This window comes from Anguilla anguilla, chromosome 2 (genome assembly GCF_013347855.1).
Source record: "Anguilla anguilla isolate fAngAng1 chromosome 2, fAngAng1.pri, whole genome shotgun sequence".
Taxonomy (NCBI): Eukaryota; Metazoa; Chordata; class Actinopteri; order Anguilliformes; family Anguillidae; genus Anguilla; species Anguilla anguilla.
Genome location: NC_049202.1, coordinates 36,195,423 through 36,214,396, shown reverse-complemented (window position 1 = coordinate 36,214,396; position 18,974 = coordinate 36,195,423). Strand labels below are relative to the sequence as shown.

The 18,974-nt window shown below is 39.2% G+C and overlaps 2 protein-coding genes and 1 pseudogene across 4 annotated transcripts; all 3 read left to right on the top strand.

The window, feature by feature from the left end:
- The first annotated feature begins 2,790 nt into the window (after positions 1 to 2,790).
- On the top strand, positions 2,791 to 4,205 carry LOC118220329 (C-reactive protein-like). Of its 2 annotated transcripts, none has more exons than XM_035404178.1 (3): positions 2,791 to 2,905; positions 3,252 to 3,335; positions 3,508 to 4,205. In XM_035404178.1, the coding sequence occupies exons 1-3, from the start codon at positions 2,872 to 2,874 to the stop codon at positions 4,128 to 4,130; spliced, it is 741 nt and encodes a 246-aa protein (XP_035260069.1). In that variant the 5' UTR covers positions 2,791 to 2,871; the 3' UTR covers positions 4,131 to 4,205. The 2 variants fall into 2 exon arrangements, with proteins under 2 accessions (XP_035260069.1, XP_035260070.1); XM_035404179.1 differs by having other exon boundaries at positions 2,826 to 2,905; positions 3,267 to 3,335.
- A 3,339-nt stretch (positions 4,206 to 7,544) lies between these two features.
- Positions 7,545 to 13,486, top strand: LOC118220330 (annotated as a pseudogene).
- LOC118220333 (C-reactive protein-like) lies at positions 11,922 to 13,314 on the top strand. Of its 2 annotated transcripts, none has more exons than XM_035404185.1 (3): positions 11,922 to 12,026; positions 12,383 to 12,466; positions 12,628 to 13,314. In XM_035404185.1, the coding sequence occupies exons 1-3, from the start codon at positions 12,023 to 12,025 to the stop codon at positions 13,254 to 13,256; spliced, it is 717 nt and encodes a 238-aa protein (XP_035260076.1). In that variant the 5' UTR covers positions 11,922 to 12,022; the 3' UTR covers positions 13,257 to 13,314. The 2 variants fall into 2 exon arrangements, with proteins under 2 accessions (XP_035260076.1, XP_035260077.1); XM_035404186.1 differs by having other exon boundaries at positions 11,950 to 12,026; positions 12,637 to 13,314.
- Positions 13,487 to 18,974: the final 5,488 nt, after the last annotated feature.

Sequence of the window (18,974 nt, the reverse complement as noted above, 5' to 3'; positions counted from 1 at the left end):
AAAGCTTGTGCAACCCAAGCGGGGTGTTTTATTTACCAAGTGCCTCCCAACTTATTTTCAAAAATAACAGATGAGATTTATTTTGTATAAGACATTTTGGCACCATTGGCTTGCCATAGAATTGTGTTTGCAGGTCACAAAACATGTGAGTTGTGAAACACATGAAAATGATATTTGCATTAAATTCACTCCATCTCGGGAAAGAGAAATGCAATACATTGTGATTTCACCACTAAACAGGTCTATGTTTCTCCTGGCACATGAAAGGGAGCTTTGTGCAATCGTCCTCCCATAACCCTGTATTTGCTATTACAGAGCCAAAAAGTAAATAATTACATGGGTGCTGGTCAATAAACAACTGGTCAATGAATACTCCAACTCATGCAAGTTAAAACATATATACAGGATAAGTAAAAATATTTCTTGGACGAGTAAGTCCATCTCCATCTCTTTTCAATGCACAGTGAAATTATCAGTGTTTTATTCTGTTTTTATAATTATAAATTACTTCAAATATTATTTGTTGGTTATGTTGTTCTATGCTGTATATATTTGAGGAAAATAAGTACACATGTTGTTTGAATTCAGGGTGTTAATGTGAATCTTGTGGAGACGGCTGGTTCCGATCCTCTTTCAAGTTAATGTAGCCAAAGCTGAGCTCTATTTCAATAAAAATGAAAAAGGAAACAGCAAGCAGTATATTTCTATTGAAGAATCTAAGCTGCACTGAAACATAGTCTAAATGGGAGTCAAGGAAAGACAAAAATGTTTTCATTTTCAGACAGTATTTTTGCAGATTTCATGGTGATGGAGAAGCTGGTGTAAGTTCAGTTCACCGTTCACCAGAAATATGAGCACGTTCAATGAACGCCGCTCTTTTAGCGCGTTCATGCACAACACTGACCATACCAATAGACAAATGGATATCAGATCTTAATATACAATACTCTGACACTCAGTGGCAAACCATATGCAATAACACATTCTCCATGACCTGCAACTCAAAGATTCAACTGTACAGTGCAAGATCATAGAGCTCACATCACGAACTACAAACTACATCTCATGCAACACACATACAGCGACATGTCCTCACACTACCAAAACACGACAGATCATTACTTTCATGGAAGCTGGCTTTGCCCATACATCCAGTAATTCAGGTTGGAGGTCATGAGCCATCAGTGATCCTTGGCGCCAGCATCCCTATCAGCCCATCTGTCTCATGGCTGGGTGACCTGCCCACAATTCAGACATCCCCTCAGTACAGAGTGTTTATGCTCATATCACTAGCGATTGCTAAAAAGGTCATATTACTCAACTGGAAAGACAGAACAAAACTATCCATAACCCACTGGCTCAATTTATTAATGGAAAAACTTGACTCAAGAAAAACTTACAGCAATGCTTAACGAAAACATCCAATCCTTCTGTGACACGTGGGCCCCCTTCCAGCAATATCTTGAGCTGACCCCCCTGTACGCCCCTTCCCATTCCCCATGTATCACATCCAGCCATTTCAATATTTCAACCACTTCACCAATATTACAGTTACGGTACATTACACTGATTTCTGTCTTGCATTATGCCATTCTTTCTCTTTTGTTGTCCTTCATTTTATTTATTTTTTGGTATGTGTGTATAATGAAATAAAAGGAACACAATCCATCACATAATCTCATCACAAGCATGCACATTCTTAAGCATATCATTCATAAATCATATACAATAGGAGGAAGAAAGGACAATCTTTTTTTCCATTTTGGCTAGGCCCATTAGTTCTAGTGAAAGCAAATCTTAATGCAACAGCATTATATTCTGGACAATTCTCTGCTTCTGCAACAGTTTGGGGAAGGCCCATTCCTGTTTCAGCATGACAGTGTCCCAGGGCACACAGCAGGGTCCATATGGTCCATAATAGTTTTCCAAGAACAGTGTAGAAGAACGTGTCTCGCCTGCACAGAGCTGTGACCGCAACCACATCCAACACCTTTGGGATCAATTGGAAAGCCAACTGCGAGCCAGGCCTAATCGCCCAATCAGTGCCTAATATCACTAATGCTCTTTTGGCTGAATGGAATCAAATCCCAGCAGCAATGCCCCAACAGCCTTCCCAGAAGGCAGCAAAGGGTGGACTAACTCCACATTAATGTTCATAATTAAGGCTGAGATGTTGGATGTCAAGTGTCCACATACTTTTGGCCATGTAGTGTATGCTTTGTGATAACTGTCCCCCATCACCAACTCTGCAATGGTGTCTTTTGGGTTCTCCTCCAGCGCAGCACCTGGGTCCTCAGTTCAGCTAGTGGCTTCTGCTGACCTATGAGCTTCCTCTACCTTGTCCTCTTTTCTCTTGGGTGGCATCTTTGTCTCTTTTGCTCCCCACTGTGACATAGACCATACCCCATATGACACCACTTGTTACAAGGATGGTTGAGGCGGTGGATTTTACAGTGAGATCTGAGAGATGAGACTAAAGCTTGTGCAACCCAAGCGGGGTGTTTTATTTACCAAGTGCCTCCCAACTTATTTTCAAAAATAACAGATGAGATTTATTTTGTATAAGACATTTTGGCACCATTGGCTTGCCATAGAATTGTGTTTGCAGGTCACAAAACATGTGAGTTGTGAAACACATGTAAATAATATTTGCATTAAATTCACTCCATCCCAGGAAAGAGAAATGCAATACATTGTGATTTCGCCACTAAACAGGTCTATGTTTCTCCTGGCACATGAAAGGGAGCTTGTGCAATCGTCTTCCCATAACCCTGTATTTGCTATTACAGAGCCAAAAAGTTAATAATTACATGGGTGCTGGTCAATAAACAACTGGTCAATAAATACTCCAACTCATGCAAGTTAAAACATATGAACAGGATAAGTAAAAATATTTCTTGGATGAGTAAGTCCATCTCCATCTCTTTTCAATGCACAGTGAAATTATCAGTGTTTTATTCTGTTTTTATAATTATACATTTTTATATTATTTGTTGGTTATGTTGTTCTATGCTGTATATATTTGATAAAAATAAGTACACATGTTGTTTGAATTCAGGGTGTTAATGTGAATCTTGTGGAGACAGCTGGTTCCGATCCTCTTTCAAGTTAATGTAGCCAAAGCTGAGCTCTATTTCAATAAAAATGAAAAAGGAAACAGCAAGCAGTATATTTCTACTGAAGAATCTAAGCTGCACTGAAACATAGTCTAAATGGGAATCAAGGAAAGACAAAAAAATTTTCATTTTCAGACAGTATTTTTGCAGATTTCATGGTGATGGAGAAGCTGGTGGTTTTGCTCCTCCTGGTCACTTGCGGTTCTACAAAGTCTGAAGGTGAGAGCAGAAAAATTCTGAAGGAGCCGACTGTCATAATCATTCTATGCATGCATACAGTGGCTCTTATAACTGTACCATTCATGAAAAACTGATGATTCATTTTGTTTTCAGCAGTCGCCCTTGAAATCTAATAAAATAACTTATTTTCCACTCTCTGAAACCCCTACAGATCTTACAGGTAAAGCTTTTACTTTCCCATCGGTATCCGCTACTCGATATGCAACACTCACACCTGATATGGAGGGGCCATTTTCAGCTGTGACACTCTGCCTGAGATCCTTCCCTGACAACAGCAGAACGCAAACTCTCTTCTCCTTGGCCACACCATCACACCAAAACGCCTTTTTGCTGTACAAACCAAAAAAAGGTAATTATCGAGTACATGTCAATGATAAGGCTCATGACTTCTTTGAGATGCCAGACAATCAAAACGAATGGAACTCTGTCTGCTGGACCTGGGATGGTAAAACTGGACTTACTCAAGTGTGGGTGAATGGAAAACGCAGCATAAGGGTGAAGATCACCACCGACACAGTCCTAGCTGGAACTCCCATCATAATCCTTGGCCAAGATCAGGACACTTATGGTGGGGGCTTTGACAAAAACCAGTGTTTTGTTGGAGACCTTACAGATGTGCACATGTGGAATTATGTTCTCGATATTTGTGAAATCCAGAATTACATGAATTACTTCACATTTACACCAGGCAATGTTCTGAATTGGAAAGCACTAAATTACAAAGTGAATGATGAAGTGCTTGTAGAACCAAACCAATCAGGTGGCTGTAATTAGCAAGCATACACACTGTAAAGTGTGCAAAACAAAACAAAAAAAGTGCTAATAAACAAATACCTTGCTTTGAGGATACTCACGTGTGCTTCTCTTATTAGGGCTTCTTACGGATGGAATACATGTGCATTTAGTATTTGTACTTTGCTTCTTAACATAGTTAATTAGGTCTTAATGATGTTGCATCTTTACTCACTGGTCTGGGAATGTTGTTAGACAGGTTGTAACAAACAACATACTTTCAGTGTGATGGCCATTGTGTAATGGTCAGACCTGGGTGAAATACAAATATGTATTTGTATTTGAAAATGTATGTAAATTTTCAAATACATTTACTCATGAAACACTTTGTATTTAATTTATTTAAATTATTTTATTGGAAAACCAAATACTTTCACAAATAGTATTTAAAAAATACATTCCTTTAAATAAATACTTTCTTCGGAAACCAAATACATTTTCAAATAGTATTTAGAGCCTTTTAAAAAATACATTAAAATACAATTACAATTTTAAAATATAGCTACAAGCAGCAATGAAGGGGCCAAGCACTACAGGGGCACCAGGTAGACAAGTAACCAGAACAACCCCTGAACAGGACACCAGTCCATCACAGGGTGAACAAACACATTGACACACACTCTTACAGTTACACTTATGGGCAATTTGATGGAGAATATTGATTCTATAGTAGTATACAGTAATTCATTTAGTTTGGGAAGTGGGCAGTGGCAATGATTGGGGGCTTGGGGTGGATGGGTAGGAGGAGGTTCTACTGAAAAAGAATAGAATAGAATTTAAAAAAACCGAAGAGGTGAACGTGAACTTGTTCATTTTTTGGGACTGTGAACTTAGTTCAAAATTCAAACTATGAACGTGAGTGTTACAGTATTTCTAGCTGTTCTCATATACCCCCCACATAATAATAATTAGCTGGCCAAACGTTATCAATGGTCTCGAAATTATAATTAGCCGAAATTGCCAGATGTCCATCTTCATGTAATAGTAGTGGGATTTCTACTGCATCCACTTCATCGGTAACAAAGAATGCGAACGCGATATCTGCCATTGCTGGACGAGGCGAGCAGGCTAGTCAACCAAGAAGTGTCTGACTTTTTGACTCCTCCCCCGACTGCAATCGGCTACTCTCGCCTGTTTTCGAGGCGAGCCGAAAGTCATCTGAAACAAGCCTAATAGTAAGCAGTGCGTGAGCTCACGTTAATGTTCATTAGTTGCACAAGGATACGTTCAGTTCACCGTTCACCAGAAATATGAGCACGTTCAATGAACGCCGCTCTTTTAGCGCGTTCATGCACAACACTGACCATACCAATAGACAAATGGATATCAGATCTTAATATACAATACTCTGACACTCAGTGGCAAACCATATGCAATAACACATTCTCCATGACCTGCAACTCAAAGATTCAACTGTACAGTGCAAGATCATAGAGCTCACATCACCAACCACAAACTACATCTCATGCAACACACATACAGCGACATGTCCTCACACTACCAAAACACGACAGATCATTACTTTCATGGAAGCTGGCTTTGCCCATACATCCAGTAATTCAGGTTGGAGGTCATGAGCCATCAGTGATCCTTGGCGCCAGCATCCCTATCAGCCCATCTGTCTCATGGCTGGGTGACCTGCCCACAATTCAGACATCCCCTCAGTACAGAGTGTTTATGCTCATATATCACTAGCGATTGCTAAAAAGGTCATATTACTCAACTGGAAAGACAGAACAAAGCTATCCATAACCCACTGGCTCAATTTATTAATGGAAAAACTCGACTCAAGAAAAACTTACAGCAATGCTTAACGAAAACATCCAATCCTTCTGTGACACGTGGGCCCCCTTCCAGCAATATCTTGAGAGCTGACCCCCCTGTACGCCCCTTCCCATTCCCCATGTATCACATCCAGCCATTTCAATATTTCAACCACTTTACCAATATTAGAGTTACAGTACATTACACTGATTTCTGTCTTGCATTATGCCATTCTTTCTCTTTTGTTGTCCTTCATTTTATTTATTTTTTGGTATGTGTGTATAATGAAATAAAAGGAACACAATCCATCACATAATCTCATCACAAGCATGCACATTCTTAAGCATATCATTCATAAATCATATACAATAGGAGGAAGAAAGGACAATCTCCTTTTTTCCATTTTGGCTAGGCCCATTAGTTCTAGTGAAAGCAAATCTTAATGCAACAGCATTACATTCTGGACAATTCTCTGCTTCCGCAACAGTTTGGGGAAGGCCCATTCCTGTTTCAGCATGACAGTGTCCCTGGGCACACAGCAAGGTCCATATGGTCCATAATAGTTTTCCAAGAACAGTGTAGAAGAACTTGTCTTGCCTGCACAGAGCTGTGACTGCAACCACATCCAACACCTTTGGGATCAACTGGAAAGCCAACTGCGAGCCAGGCCTAATCGCCCAATCAGTGCCCAATATCACTAATGCTCTTTTGGCTGAATGGAATCAAATCCCAGCAGCAATGCTCCAACAGCCTTCCCAGAAGAGTGGATGTTATTATAGCAGCAAAGGGTGGACTAACTCCATATTAATGTCCATAATTAAAGCTGAGATGTTGGATGTCAAGTGTCCACATACTTTTGGCCATGTAGTGTATGCTTTTTGATAACTGTCCCCCATCACCAACTCTGCAATGGTGTCTTTTGGGTTCTCCTCCAGCGCAGCACCTGGGTCCTCAGTTCAGCTAGTGGCTTCTGCTGACCTATGAGCTTCCTCTACCTTGTCCTCTTTTCTCTTGGGTGGCATCTTTGTCTCTTTTGCTCCCCACCGTGACATAGACCATACCCCATATGACACCACTTGTTACAAGGATGGTTGAGGCGGTGGATTTTACAGTGAGATTTGAGAGATGAGACTAAATCTTGTGCAACCCAAGTGGGGTGTTTTATTTACCAAGTGCCTCCCAACTTATTTTCAAAAATAACAGATGAGATTTATTTTGTATAAGACATTTTGGCACCATCGGCTTGCCATAGAATTGTGTTTGCAGGTCACAAAACATGTGAGTTGTGAAACACATGTAAATAATATTTGCATTAAATTCACTCCATCTTGGGAAAGAGAAATGCAATACATTGTGATTTCACCACTAAACAGGTCTATGTTTCTCCGGGCACATGAAAGGGAGCTTTGTGCAATCGTCCTCCCATAACCCTGTATTTGCTATTACAGAGCCAAAAAGTTAATAATTACATGGGTGCTGGTCAATAAACAACTGGTAACTGGTAAACAACTGATAAGTAAAAATATTTATTGGATGAGTAAGTCCATCTCCATCTCTTTTCACTGCACAGTGAAATTATCAGTGTTTTATTCTGTTTTTATAATTATAAATTACTTCAAATATTATTTGTTGGTTATGTTGTTCTATGCTGTATATATTTGAGGAAAATAAGTACACATGTTGTTTGAATTCAGGGTGTGAATGTGAATCTTGTGGAGACGGCTGGTTCCGATCCTCTTTCAAGTTAATGTAGCCAAAGCTGAGCTCTATTTCAATAAAAATGAAAAAGGAAACAGCAAGCAGTATATTTCTATTGAAGAATCTAATCTGCACTGAAACATAGTCTAAATGGGAGTCAAGGAAAGACAAAAATGTTTTCATTTTCATTTTCAGACAGTATTTTTGCAGATTTCATGGTGATGGAGAAGCTGGTGGTTTTGCTCCTCTTGGTCACTTGCGGTTCTACAAAGTCTGAAGGTGAGAGCAGAAAAATTCTGAAGGAGCCGACTGTCATAATCATTCTATGCATGCTTACAGTGTCTCTTATAATTGTACCATTCATGAAAAACTGATGATTCATTTTCTTTTCAGCAGTCGCCCTTGAAATCTAATAAAATAACTTATTTTCCACTCTGAAACCCCTACAGATCTTACAGGTAAAGCTTTTACCTTCCCATCGGAGTCTGATACTCGATATGCAACACTCACACCTGATATGGAGGGGCAATTTTCAGCTGTGACACTCTGCCTGAGATCCTTCCCTGACAACAGCAGAATACAAACTCTGTTCTCCTTGGCCACACTATCACACGAAAATGCCTTTTTGCTGTACAAACCAAAAAAAGGTCATTATGAAGTCAATGTCAATGATAAGGCTCATGACTTCTTTGCGATGCCAGACAATCAAAATGAATGGAACTCTGTCTGCTGAACCTGGGATGGTAGAACTGGACTTACTCAAGTGTGGGTGAATGGAAAACGCAGCATAAGGGTGAAGATCACCACTGACACAGTCCTAGCTGGAACTCCCATCATAATCCTTGGCCAAGAGCAGGACACATATGGTGGGGGCTTTGACAAAAACCAGTGTTTTCTTGGAGACCTTACAGATGTGCACATGTGGAATTATGTTCTTGATATTTGTGAAATCCAGAATTACATGAATTACTTCAGATTTAAACCAGGCAATGTTCTGAATTGGAAAGCACTAAATTACAAAGTGAATGATGACGTGCTTGTAGAACCAAACCAATCAGGTGGCTGTAATTAGCAAGCATACCCACTGTAAAGTGTGCAAAACAAAACAAAAAAAAGTGCTAATAAACAAATACCTTGCTTTGAGGATACTCACGTGTGCTTCTCTTATTAGGGCTTCTTACGGATGGAATACATGTGCATTTAGTATTTGTACTTTGCTTCTTAACATAGTTAATTAGGTCTTAATGATGTTGCATCTTTACTCACTGGTCTGGGAATGTTGTTAGACAGGTTGTAACAAACAACATACTTTCAGTGTGATGGCCATTGTGTAATGGTCAGACCTGGGTGAAATACAAATATGTATTTGTATTTGAAAATGTATGTAAATTTTCAAATACATTTACACATGAAACACTTTGTATTTAATTTATTTAAATTATTTTATTGGAAAACCAAATACTTTCACAAATAGTATTTAAAAAATACATTCCTTTAAATAAATACTTTCTTCGGAAACCAAATACATTTTCAAATAGTATTTAGAGCCTTTTAAAAAATACATTAAAATACAATTACAATTTTAAAATATAGCTACAAGCAGCAATGAAGGGGCCAAGCACTACAGGGGCACCAGGTAGACAAGTAACCAGAACAACCCCTGAACAGGACACCAGTCCATCACAGGGTGAACAGACACATTGACACACTCTTACAGTTACACTTATGGGCAATTTGATGGAGAATATTGATTCTATAGTAGTATACAGTAATTCATTTAGTTTGGGAAGTGGGCAGTGGCAATGATTGGGGGCTTGGGGTGGATGGGTAGGAGGAGGTTCTACTGAAAAAGAATAGAATAGAATTTAAAAAAACCGAAGAAGTGAACGTGAACTTGTTCATTTTTTGGGACTGTGAACTTAGTTCAAAATTCAAACTATGAACGTGAGTGTTACAGTATTTCTAGCTGTTCTCATATACCCCCCACATAATAATAATTAGCTGGCCAAACGTTATCAATGGTCTCGAAATTATAATTAGCCGAAATTGCCAGATGTCCATCTTCATGTAATAGTAGTGGGATTTCTACTGCATCCACTTCATCGGTAACAAAGAATGCGAACGCGATATCTGCCATTGCTGGACGAGGCGAGCAGGCTAGTCAACCAAGAAGTGTCTGACTTTTTGACTCCTCCCCCGACTGCAATCGGCTACTCTCGCCTGTTTTCGAGGCGAGCCGAAAGTCATCTGAAACAAGCCTAATAGTAAGCAGTGCGTGAGCTCACGTTAATGTTCATTAGTTGCACAAGGATACGTTCAGTTCACCGTTCACCAGAAATATGAGCACGTTCAATGAACGCCGCTCTTTTAGCGCGTTCATGCACAACACTGACCATAGCAATAGACAAATGGATATCAGATCTTAATATACAATACTCTGACACTCAGTGGCAAACCATATGCAATAACACATTCTCCATGACCTGCAACTCAAAGATTCAACTGTACAGTGCAAGATCATAGAGCTCACATCACCAACCACAAACTACATCTCATGCAACACACATACAGCGACATGTCCTCACACTACCAAAACACGACAGATCATTACTTTCATGGAAGCTGGCTTTGCCCATACATCCAGTAATTCAGGTTGGAGGTCATGAGCCATCAGTGATCCTTGGCGCCAGCATCCCTATCAGCCCATCTGTCTCATGGCTGGGTGACCTGCCCACAATTCAGACATCCCCTCAGTACAGAGTGTTTATGCTCATATATCACTAGCGATTGCTAAAAAGGTCATATTACTCAACTGGAAAGACAGAACAAAGCTATCCATAACCCACTGGCTCAATTTATTAATGGAAAAACTCGACTCAAGAAAAACTTACAGCAATGCTTAACGAAAACATCCAATCCTTCTGTGACACGTGGGCCCCCTTCCAGCAATATCTTGAGAGCTGACCCCCCTGTACGCCCCTTCCCATTCCCCATGTATCACATCCAGCCATTTCAATATTTCAACCACTTTACCAATATTAGAGTTACAGTACATTACACTGATTTCTGTCTTGCATTATGCCATTCTTTCTCTTTTGTTGTCCTTCATTTTATTTATTTTTTGGTATGTGTGTATAATGAAATAAAAGGAACACAATCCATCACATAATCTCATCACAAGCATGCACATTCTTAAGCATATCATTCATAAATCATATACAATAGGAGGAAGAAAGGACAATCTCCTTTTTTCCATTTTGGCTAGGCCCATTAGTTCTAGTGAAAGCAAATCTTAATGCAACAGCATTACATTCTGGACAATTCTCTGCTTCCGCAACAGTTTGGGGAAGGCCCATTCCTGTTTCAGCATGACAGTGTCCCTGGGCACACAGCAAGGTCCATATGGTCCATAATAGTTTTCCAAGAACAGTGTAGAAGAACTTGTCTTGCCTGCACAGAGCTGTGACTGCAACCACATCCAACACCTTTGGGATCAACTGGAAAGCCAACTGCGAGCCAGGCCTAATCGCCCAATCAGTGCCCAATATCACTAATGCTCTTTTGGCTGAATGGAATCAAATCCCAGCAGCAATGCTCCAACAGCCTTCCCAGAAGAGTGGATGTTATTATAGCAGCAAAGGGTGGACTAACTCCATATTAATGTCCATAATTAAAGCTGAGATGTTGGATGTCAAGTGTCCACATACTTTTGGCCATGTAGTGTATGCTTTTTGATAACTGTCCCCCATCACCAACTCTGCAATGGTGTCTTTTGGGTTCTCCTCCAGCGCAGCACCTGGGTCCTCAGTTCAGCTAGTGGCTTCTGCTGACCTATGAGCTTCCTCTACCTTGTCCTCTTTTCTCTTGGGTGGCATCTTTGTCTCTTTTGCTCCCCACCGTGACATAGACCATACCCCATATGACACCACTTGTTACAAGGATGGTTGAGGCGGTGGATTTTACAGTGAGATTTGAGAGATGAGACTAAATCTTGTGCAACCCAAGTGGGGTGTTTTATTTACCAAGTGCCTCCCAACTTATTTTCAAAAATAACAGATGAGATTTATTTTGTATAAGACATTTTGGCACCATCGGCTTGCCATAGAATTGTGTTTGCAGGTCACAAAACATGTGAGTTGTGAAACACATGTAAATAATATTTGCATTAAATTCACTCCATCTTGGGAAAGAGAAATGCAATACATTGTGATTTCACCACTAAACAGGTCTATGTTTCTCCGGGCACATGAAAGGGAGCTTTGTGCAATCGTCCTCCCATAACCCTGTATTTGCTATTACAGAGCCAAAAAGTTAATAATTACATGGGTGCTGGTCAATAAACAACTGGTCAATAAATACTCCAACTCATGCAAGTTAAAACATATGAACAGGATAAGTAAAATATTTCTTGTATGAGTAAGTCCATCTCCATCTCTTTTCAATGCACAGTGAAATTATCAGTGTTTTATTCTGTTTTTATAATTCTAAATTACTTCAAATATTATTTGTTGGTTATGTTGTTCTATGCTGTATATATTTGAGGAAAATAAGTACACATGTTGTTTGAATTCAGGGTGTGAATGTGAATCTTGTGGAGACGGCTGGTTCCGATCCTCTTTCAAGTTAATGTAGCCAAAGCTGAGCTCTATTTCAATAAAAATGAAAAAGGAAACAGCAAGCAGTATATTTCTTTTGAAGAATCTAACATGCACTGAAACATAGTCTAAATGGGAGTCAAGGAAAGACAAAAATGTTTTCATTTTCAATTTCAGACAGTATTTTTGCAGATTTCATGGTTATGGAGAAGCTGGTGGTTTTGCTCCTCCTGGTCACTTGCGGTTCTACAAAGTCTGAAGGTGAGAGCAGAAAAATTCTGAAGGAGCCAACTGTCATAATCATTCTATGCATGCTTACAGTGGCTCTTATAACTGTACCATTCATGAAAAACTGATGATTCATTTTGTTTTCAGCAGTCGCCCTTGAAATCTAATAAAATAACTTATTTTCCACTCTGAAACCCCTACAGATCTTACAGGTAAAGCTTTTACCTTCCCATCGGAGTCTGATACTCGATATGCAACACTCACACCTGATATGGAGGGGCAATTTTCAGCTGTGACACTCTGCCTGAGATCCTTCCCTGACAACAGCAGAATACAAACTCTCTTCTCCTTGGCCACACCATCACACGAAAACGCCTTTTTGCTGTACAAACCAAAAAAAGGTAATTATCAAGTACATGTCAATAATAAGGAGCATGACTTCGAGATGCCAGACAATCAAAATGAATGGGACTCTGTCTGCTGTACCTGGGACGGTAGAACTGGACTTACTCAAGTGTGGGTGAATGGAAAACGCAGCATAAGGGTGAAGATCAGCACCGACACAGTCCTAGCTGGAATTCCCATCATAATCCTTGGCCAAGAGCAGGACACTTATGGTGGGGGCTTTGACAAAAACCAGTGTTTTGTTGGAGACCTTACAGATGTGCACATGTGGAATTATGTTCTTGATATTTGTGAAATCCAGAATTACATGAATTACTTCAGGTTTAAATCAGGCAATGTTCTGAATTGGAAAGCACTAAATTACAAAGTGAACGATGGAGTGCTTGTAGAACCAAAACAATCAGGTGGCTGTAATTAGCAAGCATACCCACTGTAAAAAAAAAGTGCTAATAAACAAATACCTTGCTTTGAGGATACTCACGTGTGCTTCTCTTATTAGGGAAAAAACACAAAATCAAAAAATATCTAAAGCTGCGTTTCCACCGCAGGAACTATACCCCGAAACTAGGAACCTTTTGAGGAACTCAGTGCGTTTCCACCGCAGGAACTAGGGTCTAAATTTAGTTCCGGGGGCTTTGTTTTACCCCCCAAAATGTTCCTGCTCGGGGGGTAGTACTTTCCGAAAGTACAGGAACTTTTTGGGTGGAGCTTGCAGCGCTGAACATTTCTGATTGGTCGAGTACTCGCAGCATTTGTGTTGTATTTATTTTCCGCCATTACCCGCCATGTTTGAAAATATGCAGCGGCAAACCAATTTATTTTCATAATAACTTCAAATCAAACTTGTATGTTATGCGGCGCAGTAGCCTACTTTTGGTTATAGCCTGCCAACGTCTTGGAATTATAACGTGTGCTCTTCTGTTCTTTTCTTGCTTTAGTATTCGTTTTATAAAATGCTAAGCATTCGTGCTGGGACAGCATATTACGTACTAAAACATTCAAACGGATTAATTCGGTTGCTGAATATTTTCTTCCGGATTTTCTTTGTTAGCCCGTTGTAACTGACTCAAAACGTTTGATACAGTTATGTGAGGTATGCGGTAGTTCTGCGTAATTCACATTGGTGATACAGTAAAAGCAAACTGGAAATCACCTTCCGCACTTTTTGTCAGGGTAAAATAACAGGTTAATTGTAGTAATCGTACCTTTAGCTTTTTCAGACTGCCGTAATTTTACTCTGACATTCTTCAATTCCACAAAAAGACCAGGAAGACTATGGACTAATTTATGGTGCATGGTTCGCATCTGGAGGGCACACTTCGCTGCTCGGCTAGCAGTAACTTCGAAGGAAAACAAACGGTGGCTGTACCACTACTAATTTAAATTTTCACGCAAGTCCGAGTTTTCGTTCTATCCATGTCATTTTGCGATTAGCCTATATAGAATTGACGATGAGAACGTAATCAAACAGCAAATTGTTTACAACGTGTGCATGTTTTCTGCTGTTGTTGCCAGTTATATTGGAAATGTGAATGCATTCTGTCGCTTCGGATGTCAAGACATGAAAGCGAATGTTCGCATAAAAACATAATGAATGTGTTTGAGAGGATATATAAAACAGTTACAATCTGACTATTGGTCTGTTATATCCTATTTGTTGCATAACGGTCCAAGTTCAACTACCAACGACAGTTTTGCTTGACAACGGTAAAATATGCCCAAACGGCTGCAGAAGAATATTTCAATTCCATGTGATTAAATCGATAAAAATCTATAAATACAAAAGTAACCATATATAGTCATTGTTGGTAACCCGTTGTATATAAGTGGAATACACCCCTCCGGGCTGTCCCGGTTATTAGAAAATAATGTAGGCTACTTCGATGGTAGTATGGGGTTACAGAAGAAATCATATGAGAGATGGACCGACGACAACGTCACTTTTTCATACGTCAGTGGGCTAATTTGCCTAATCTTTGCGGGACTTTAGACCCCGGTGGAAACGCAGACAACCATTGGCTGAAGGAACCTTTTAGTTCCTGGTAAAGTAGTTCCTGGGACTGAAAGTTCCGGGTAATTTTGGTGGAAACGCGGCTTAATAAAACAGAAAACAGGAACTCAAAAACACAGGCAGGGCAGAACACAGGCAGGCAGAGTACAAGGGCAGGTACATTCAAACAGATCAAACACAAGTAGGAAACAAACACAAGGAACCAGCACCCGAGTCAAGGGAACAAAGAACTTAAATAGACAGGGGGTAACAAGACACAGGTGAACTCAAAAAACAATCAACCCAGAAAAGGAGGGGATAACAAGACACAGGTGGGAACAATGATAGAATAACGAGACAACAATAATACAATTAACAGGGGGGAGCAGGACTCAAAACAGAAGTCCCGCCATCTGGCGGCCCAACAAGGGAAACACAGACAGGAAAACACAGAACCATGACAAATACATTTACACATGAAACACTTTGTATTTAATTTATTTAAATTATTTTATTGGAAAACCAAATACTTTCACAAATAGTATTTAAAAAATACATTCCTTTAAATAAATACTTTCTTTGGAAACCAAATACATTTTCAAATAGTATTTAGAGCCTTTTAAAAAATACATTAAAATACAATTACAATTTTAAAAATTAGCTACAAGCAGCAATGAAGGGGCCAAGCACTACAGGGGCACCAGGTAGACAAGTAACCAGAATAACCCCTGAACAGGACACCAGTCCATCACAGGGTGAACAGACACATTGACACACACTCTTACAGTTACACTTATGGGCAATACAGCATGTCCAATTGACATTACCTGATTGTGTTTGGACTGTGGTAGAAAACCAGAATACCAAGAGGAATCCCACATGAACACAGGGACAAGGCACAAACTGAAAGCGGATGCACCCCGAACCTGAAACCTCCATATTGTTAGGCAGTAGTGAAATCCATTTCCACCACCGTACTGCCCCCCACTATATATATGTCAAGCTTAAACATAAGCAGTGCCATAAAATGCAATGTGCCTTCTTGGAACATTGCAATAAGAAGTGCCAATGCTGTCGGAGGAGTGCTATTTTTGGGTATCTGAAAAAATCCAAAATCGTGAGAACATACCATATTAGCTGAATATAATAACATGTCCCTGATTAGAAAAGGACCCCCCATTTTTCAACACCTTTTTTGGTAAAAGACTTTGTGAAGATCATATCTTAAGTTTTAAAGAAAAGAATTTCATTTGATATGAATTTAATAAAACTCACTGAATAAAATAAGGTATGCTGATATATTTTCTACATGTTTCAAATGAAATTGTCACATTTAAAATAAAATAAAATGTAATCACGTTTTCAAATGAATAAGTTATTTAAATTAAATTTAAATTAAAATAAACTAGTCAGTCTACTGGGATTTCTAATACCATTAAACCATCCACTTGTGAAAAGCAACCATTTTACAGATAAATGGCGCCATCTGCTGTTGTTAATGTATAATTTCATTAAAAAGTCTAGTCCTCCCATGTAAGACAACCTCACTTTTCAGATGCAATTTCTGAAATAAAAAAGAATCTTATATTCCGGCCAATATGGTAAGTCCAAGTGTTTCTTCAACACTATTTAGTGTATTAGTTGTGGCAGTAGGTCACAACTTTCCAATGCGCCCATTGGCAAATAATATAAATTGTTTTAAATGTTCCAAATTTGATTAATTAGATCATGTATGCTTCGCTAAACTTTACTCATTACTATGTGAATTTCGCTCAGCAGGAAGTCCGCCCAAATCGCATTCACATGTTAACAACATTATAATTACTCTCCATAGAAGGAGACTAAAGGAGGGGCGATGCGAGATCCATGTGAGAAATGCCAAATCTGCGAAGGCGGGATAGAATGTCACAGAGTGTCACCTAATTCACTTCTTTTGAGGTGAACATTTCGTTTAATTTTGGAAAATGATCCGTCCGGAAGCCGACACCGATGAAGAGCGGTGTCATTTCGAACAGCGAACTGATCCAGCTGAGGATCAACTTCATGCGTAAGTATATTTCTTATGTGTACTGTATTGCAACGTATCTGTGTGTTTGTAGGAATATCCAGAAATGTGCGCGTTTGTAAATTCCCACACTACGAACGATTCGAACTATTGCATCTCAAAATTATAGGCTAGGCTCTCTGCGTCTGGTTGTGTTAGAAGTATCAGGTAGACTGTATGTTTTTCGATCATATTCGTAATAAATAGCTCATGCCTGGCGTGTAGTGGCGTGGCTAGGATTCTAAAACTGATGTCCTTGCACAATCGATATTAGCATACTCTAAGTAAGTTCGGGAAATAGCAATAAAATAACCACTTAGCTAAACAGACCTAGCCTAGTTCAGATTGAGGCATTATTGATGAGTTGCGTGTAGTTTAGTTGGAATATCAGTGTTTATTTAGTTAAGCTAATGTTTTTTCGTTGATAGCTTGCAGTATTTGTAAATGTGTGCTGTATTACATTCTCTGTGTGTTTGTAGGAATATTCACTAATATGCGCGCTTGTAAATTCCCACACTACAAATGATTCTAAAACCATTGCTTCTCAAAATTATAGGCTACCTCTCTGCATCTGGTTGTGCTTGTTTGGTTCTTTGTTTGTATATGATGTCACATTTCATAAATTTCGTTTTCATTAGTTAGTGGTTTGTCCCTTTTTTGTAAAGCACATTTAATTTTTACCTGTTGAAGGAAATGTGCTACATAAATAAAGTTTGATTTGATTTCACATTTCCTAACAATTTTGTTTTTATTATATTTGCAGAGATGTTGATCAGGAAACACGGCCTAGTTCACCACTAGCTAAGAGGCCAGGCAGACGTTGCAGGAGTACACCAGTCTCATCTCATCTTCCATGCAGTTTACTTCAATAAATGTTCTAAAATCAAAAGTTGTCTTTGATTCTGTCTTCTAAATGGCTCACTGAGTCTTTGTCTGGGGTGGTGGGGAGGCATGCGGCCAGGTGTGAATAGCCTACTTAGCTGGCAGGTATTCCTACCAAATGCATATTCATTACAGAAAGGCCATTTGCCCTCCCATTCTCATCTGGTGTTGAAAAATAATAGTCACAACACTAACTTTTAGCAATTTATTTTATATTTCTCATTGGATTTGCTAAAATATTTTGTCATCTTTTGATACCCAAGACCTTGAAGAACACATTTCAGTGACCAAAAGTCTTATTCACAATTGTTTAGTGTGTTTTATTACAACATTCCTGTGCATGTTCAAAACTACTGTTTACAGTTTGTGTGTTTTTAGAGCAGTTTACAATCCACACATTATTATGACCTACTTACTGCTGCCATATTGTTGTAGCTGAGTTTGTGCTGAAAACAAAGATATGAAACACTTTGGAATCACTGTATATAAAGTTGATGAAATTTACACAAATGTCAGAGCATCGCACAATCACCAGTGTGCCTCATTTTACCCTTAGACCCCAGAGAGTTAAAAGCAAAAATGTACCTTGAAATTTGGCCTGTTGGTGGCACTACAGAGATGGATGGATTGACCCCAAAATTGATACCTGGATACACTGGACTGTCCTTTATCAATGTGCCAAATTTAATCAAAATCCACCAAGGGGTTCTATGGGCTGCCATAGACTCCCATTGCGGAAAGTATAATAACAATAATAATAATAATAATAATAATAATAATAATACTATTACACGATTACAACAGGTGCCCTGCACCTTCGGTGCTTGGCCCCCAGTTAAAGCCACAAGCGGCGTTGGGAGGGGTACAAGCATTGGCACTATTGGCGCGATTTTAAAATGGTTTTGTCCTCATGATCATGTACCTTCACCCAACATATCTACTGAATATCATGATGATTGTATAAAATATTGATGACTTATGGCCAATTTTGTGCTAAGAGACATGCGCTTTGACAAAGTTCAAGAAGTTCGTTGGTTGACAGCGGCCATACCTTTTATCCGAATGGGCCCATTTATATTGTGTTTATGTAGGTTGTTCCCCTACATAAACACAATATCCGATTTGGTGCTGATTGGGCCAAAATTGAAAAAGCCCTGTAGAAATACCTGTTTTTCAAACTAGACCAGATGGTGTCGGATTACTTAGTCACCAAGGATGTC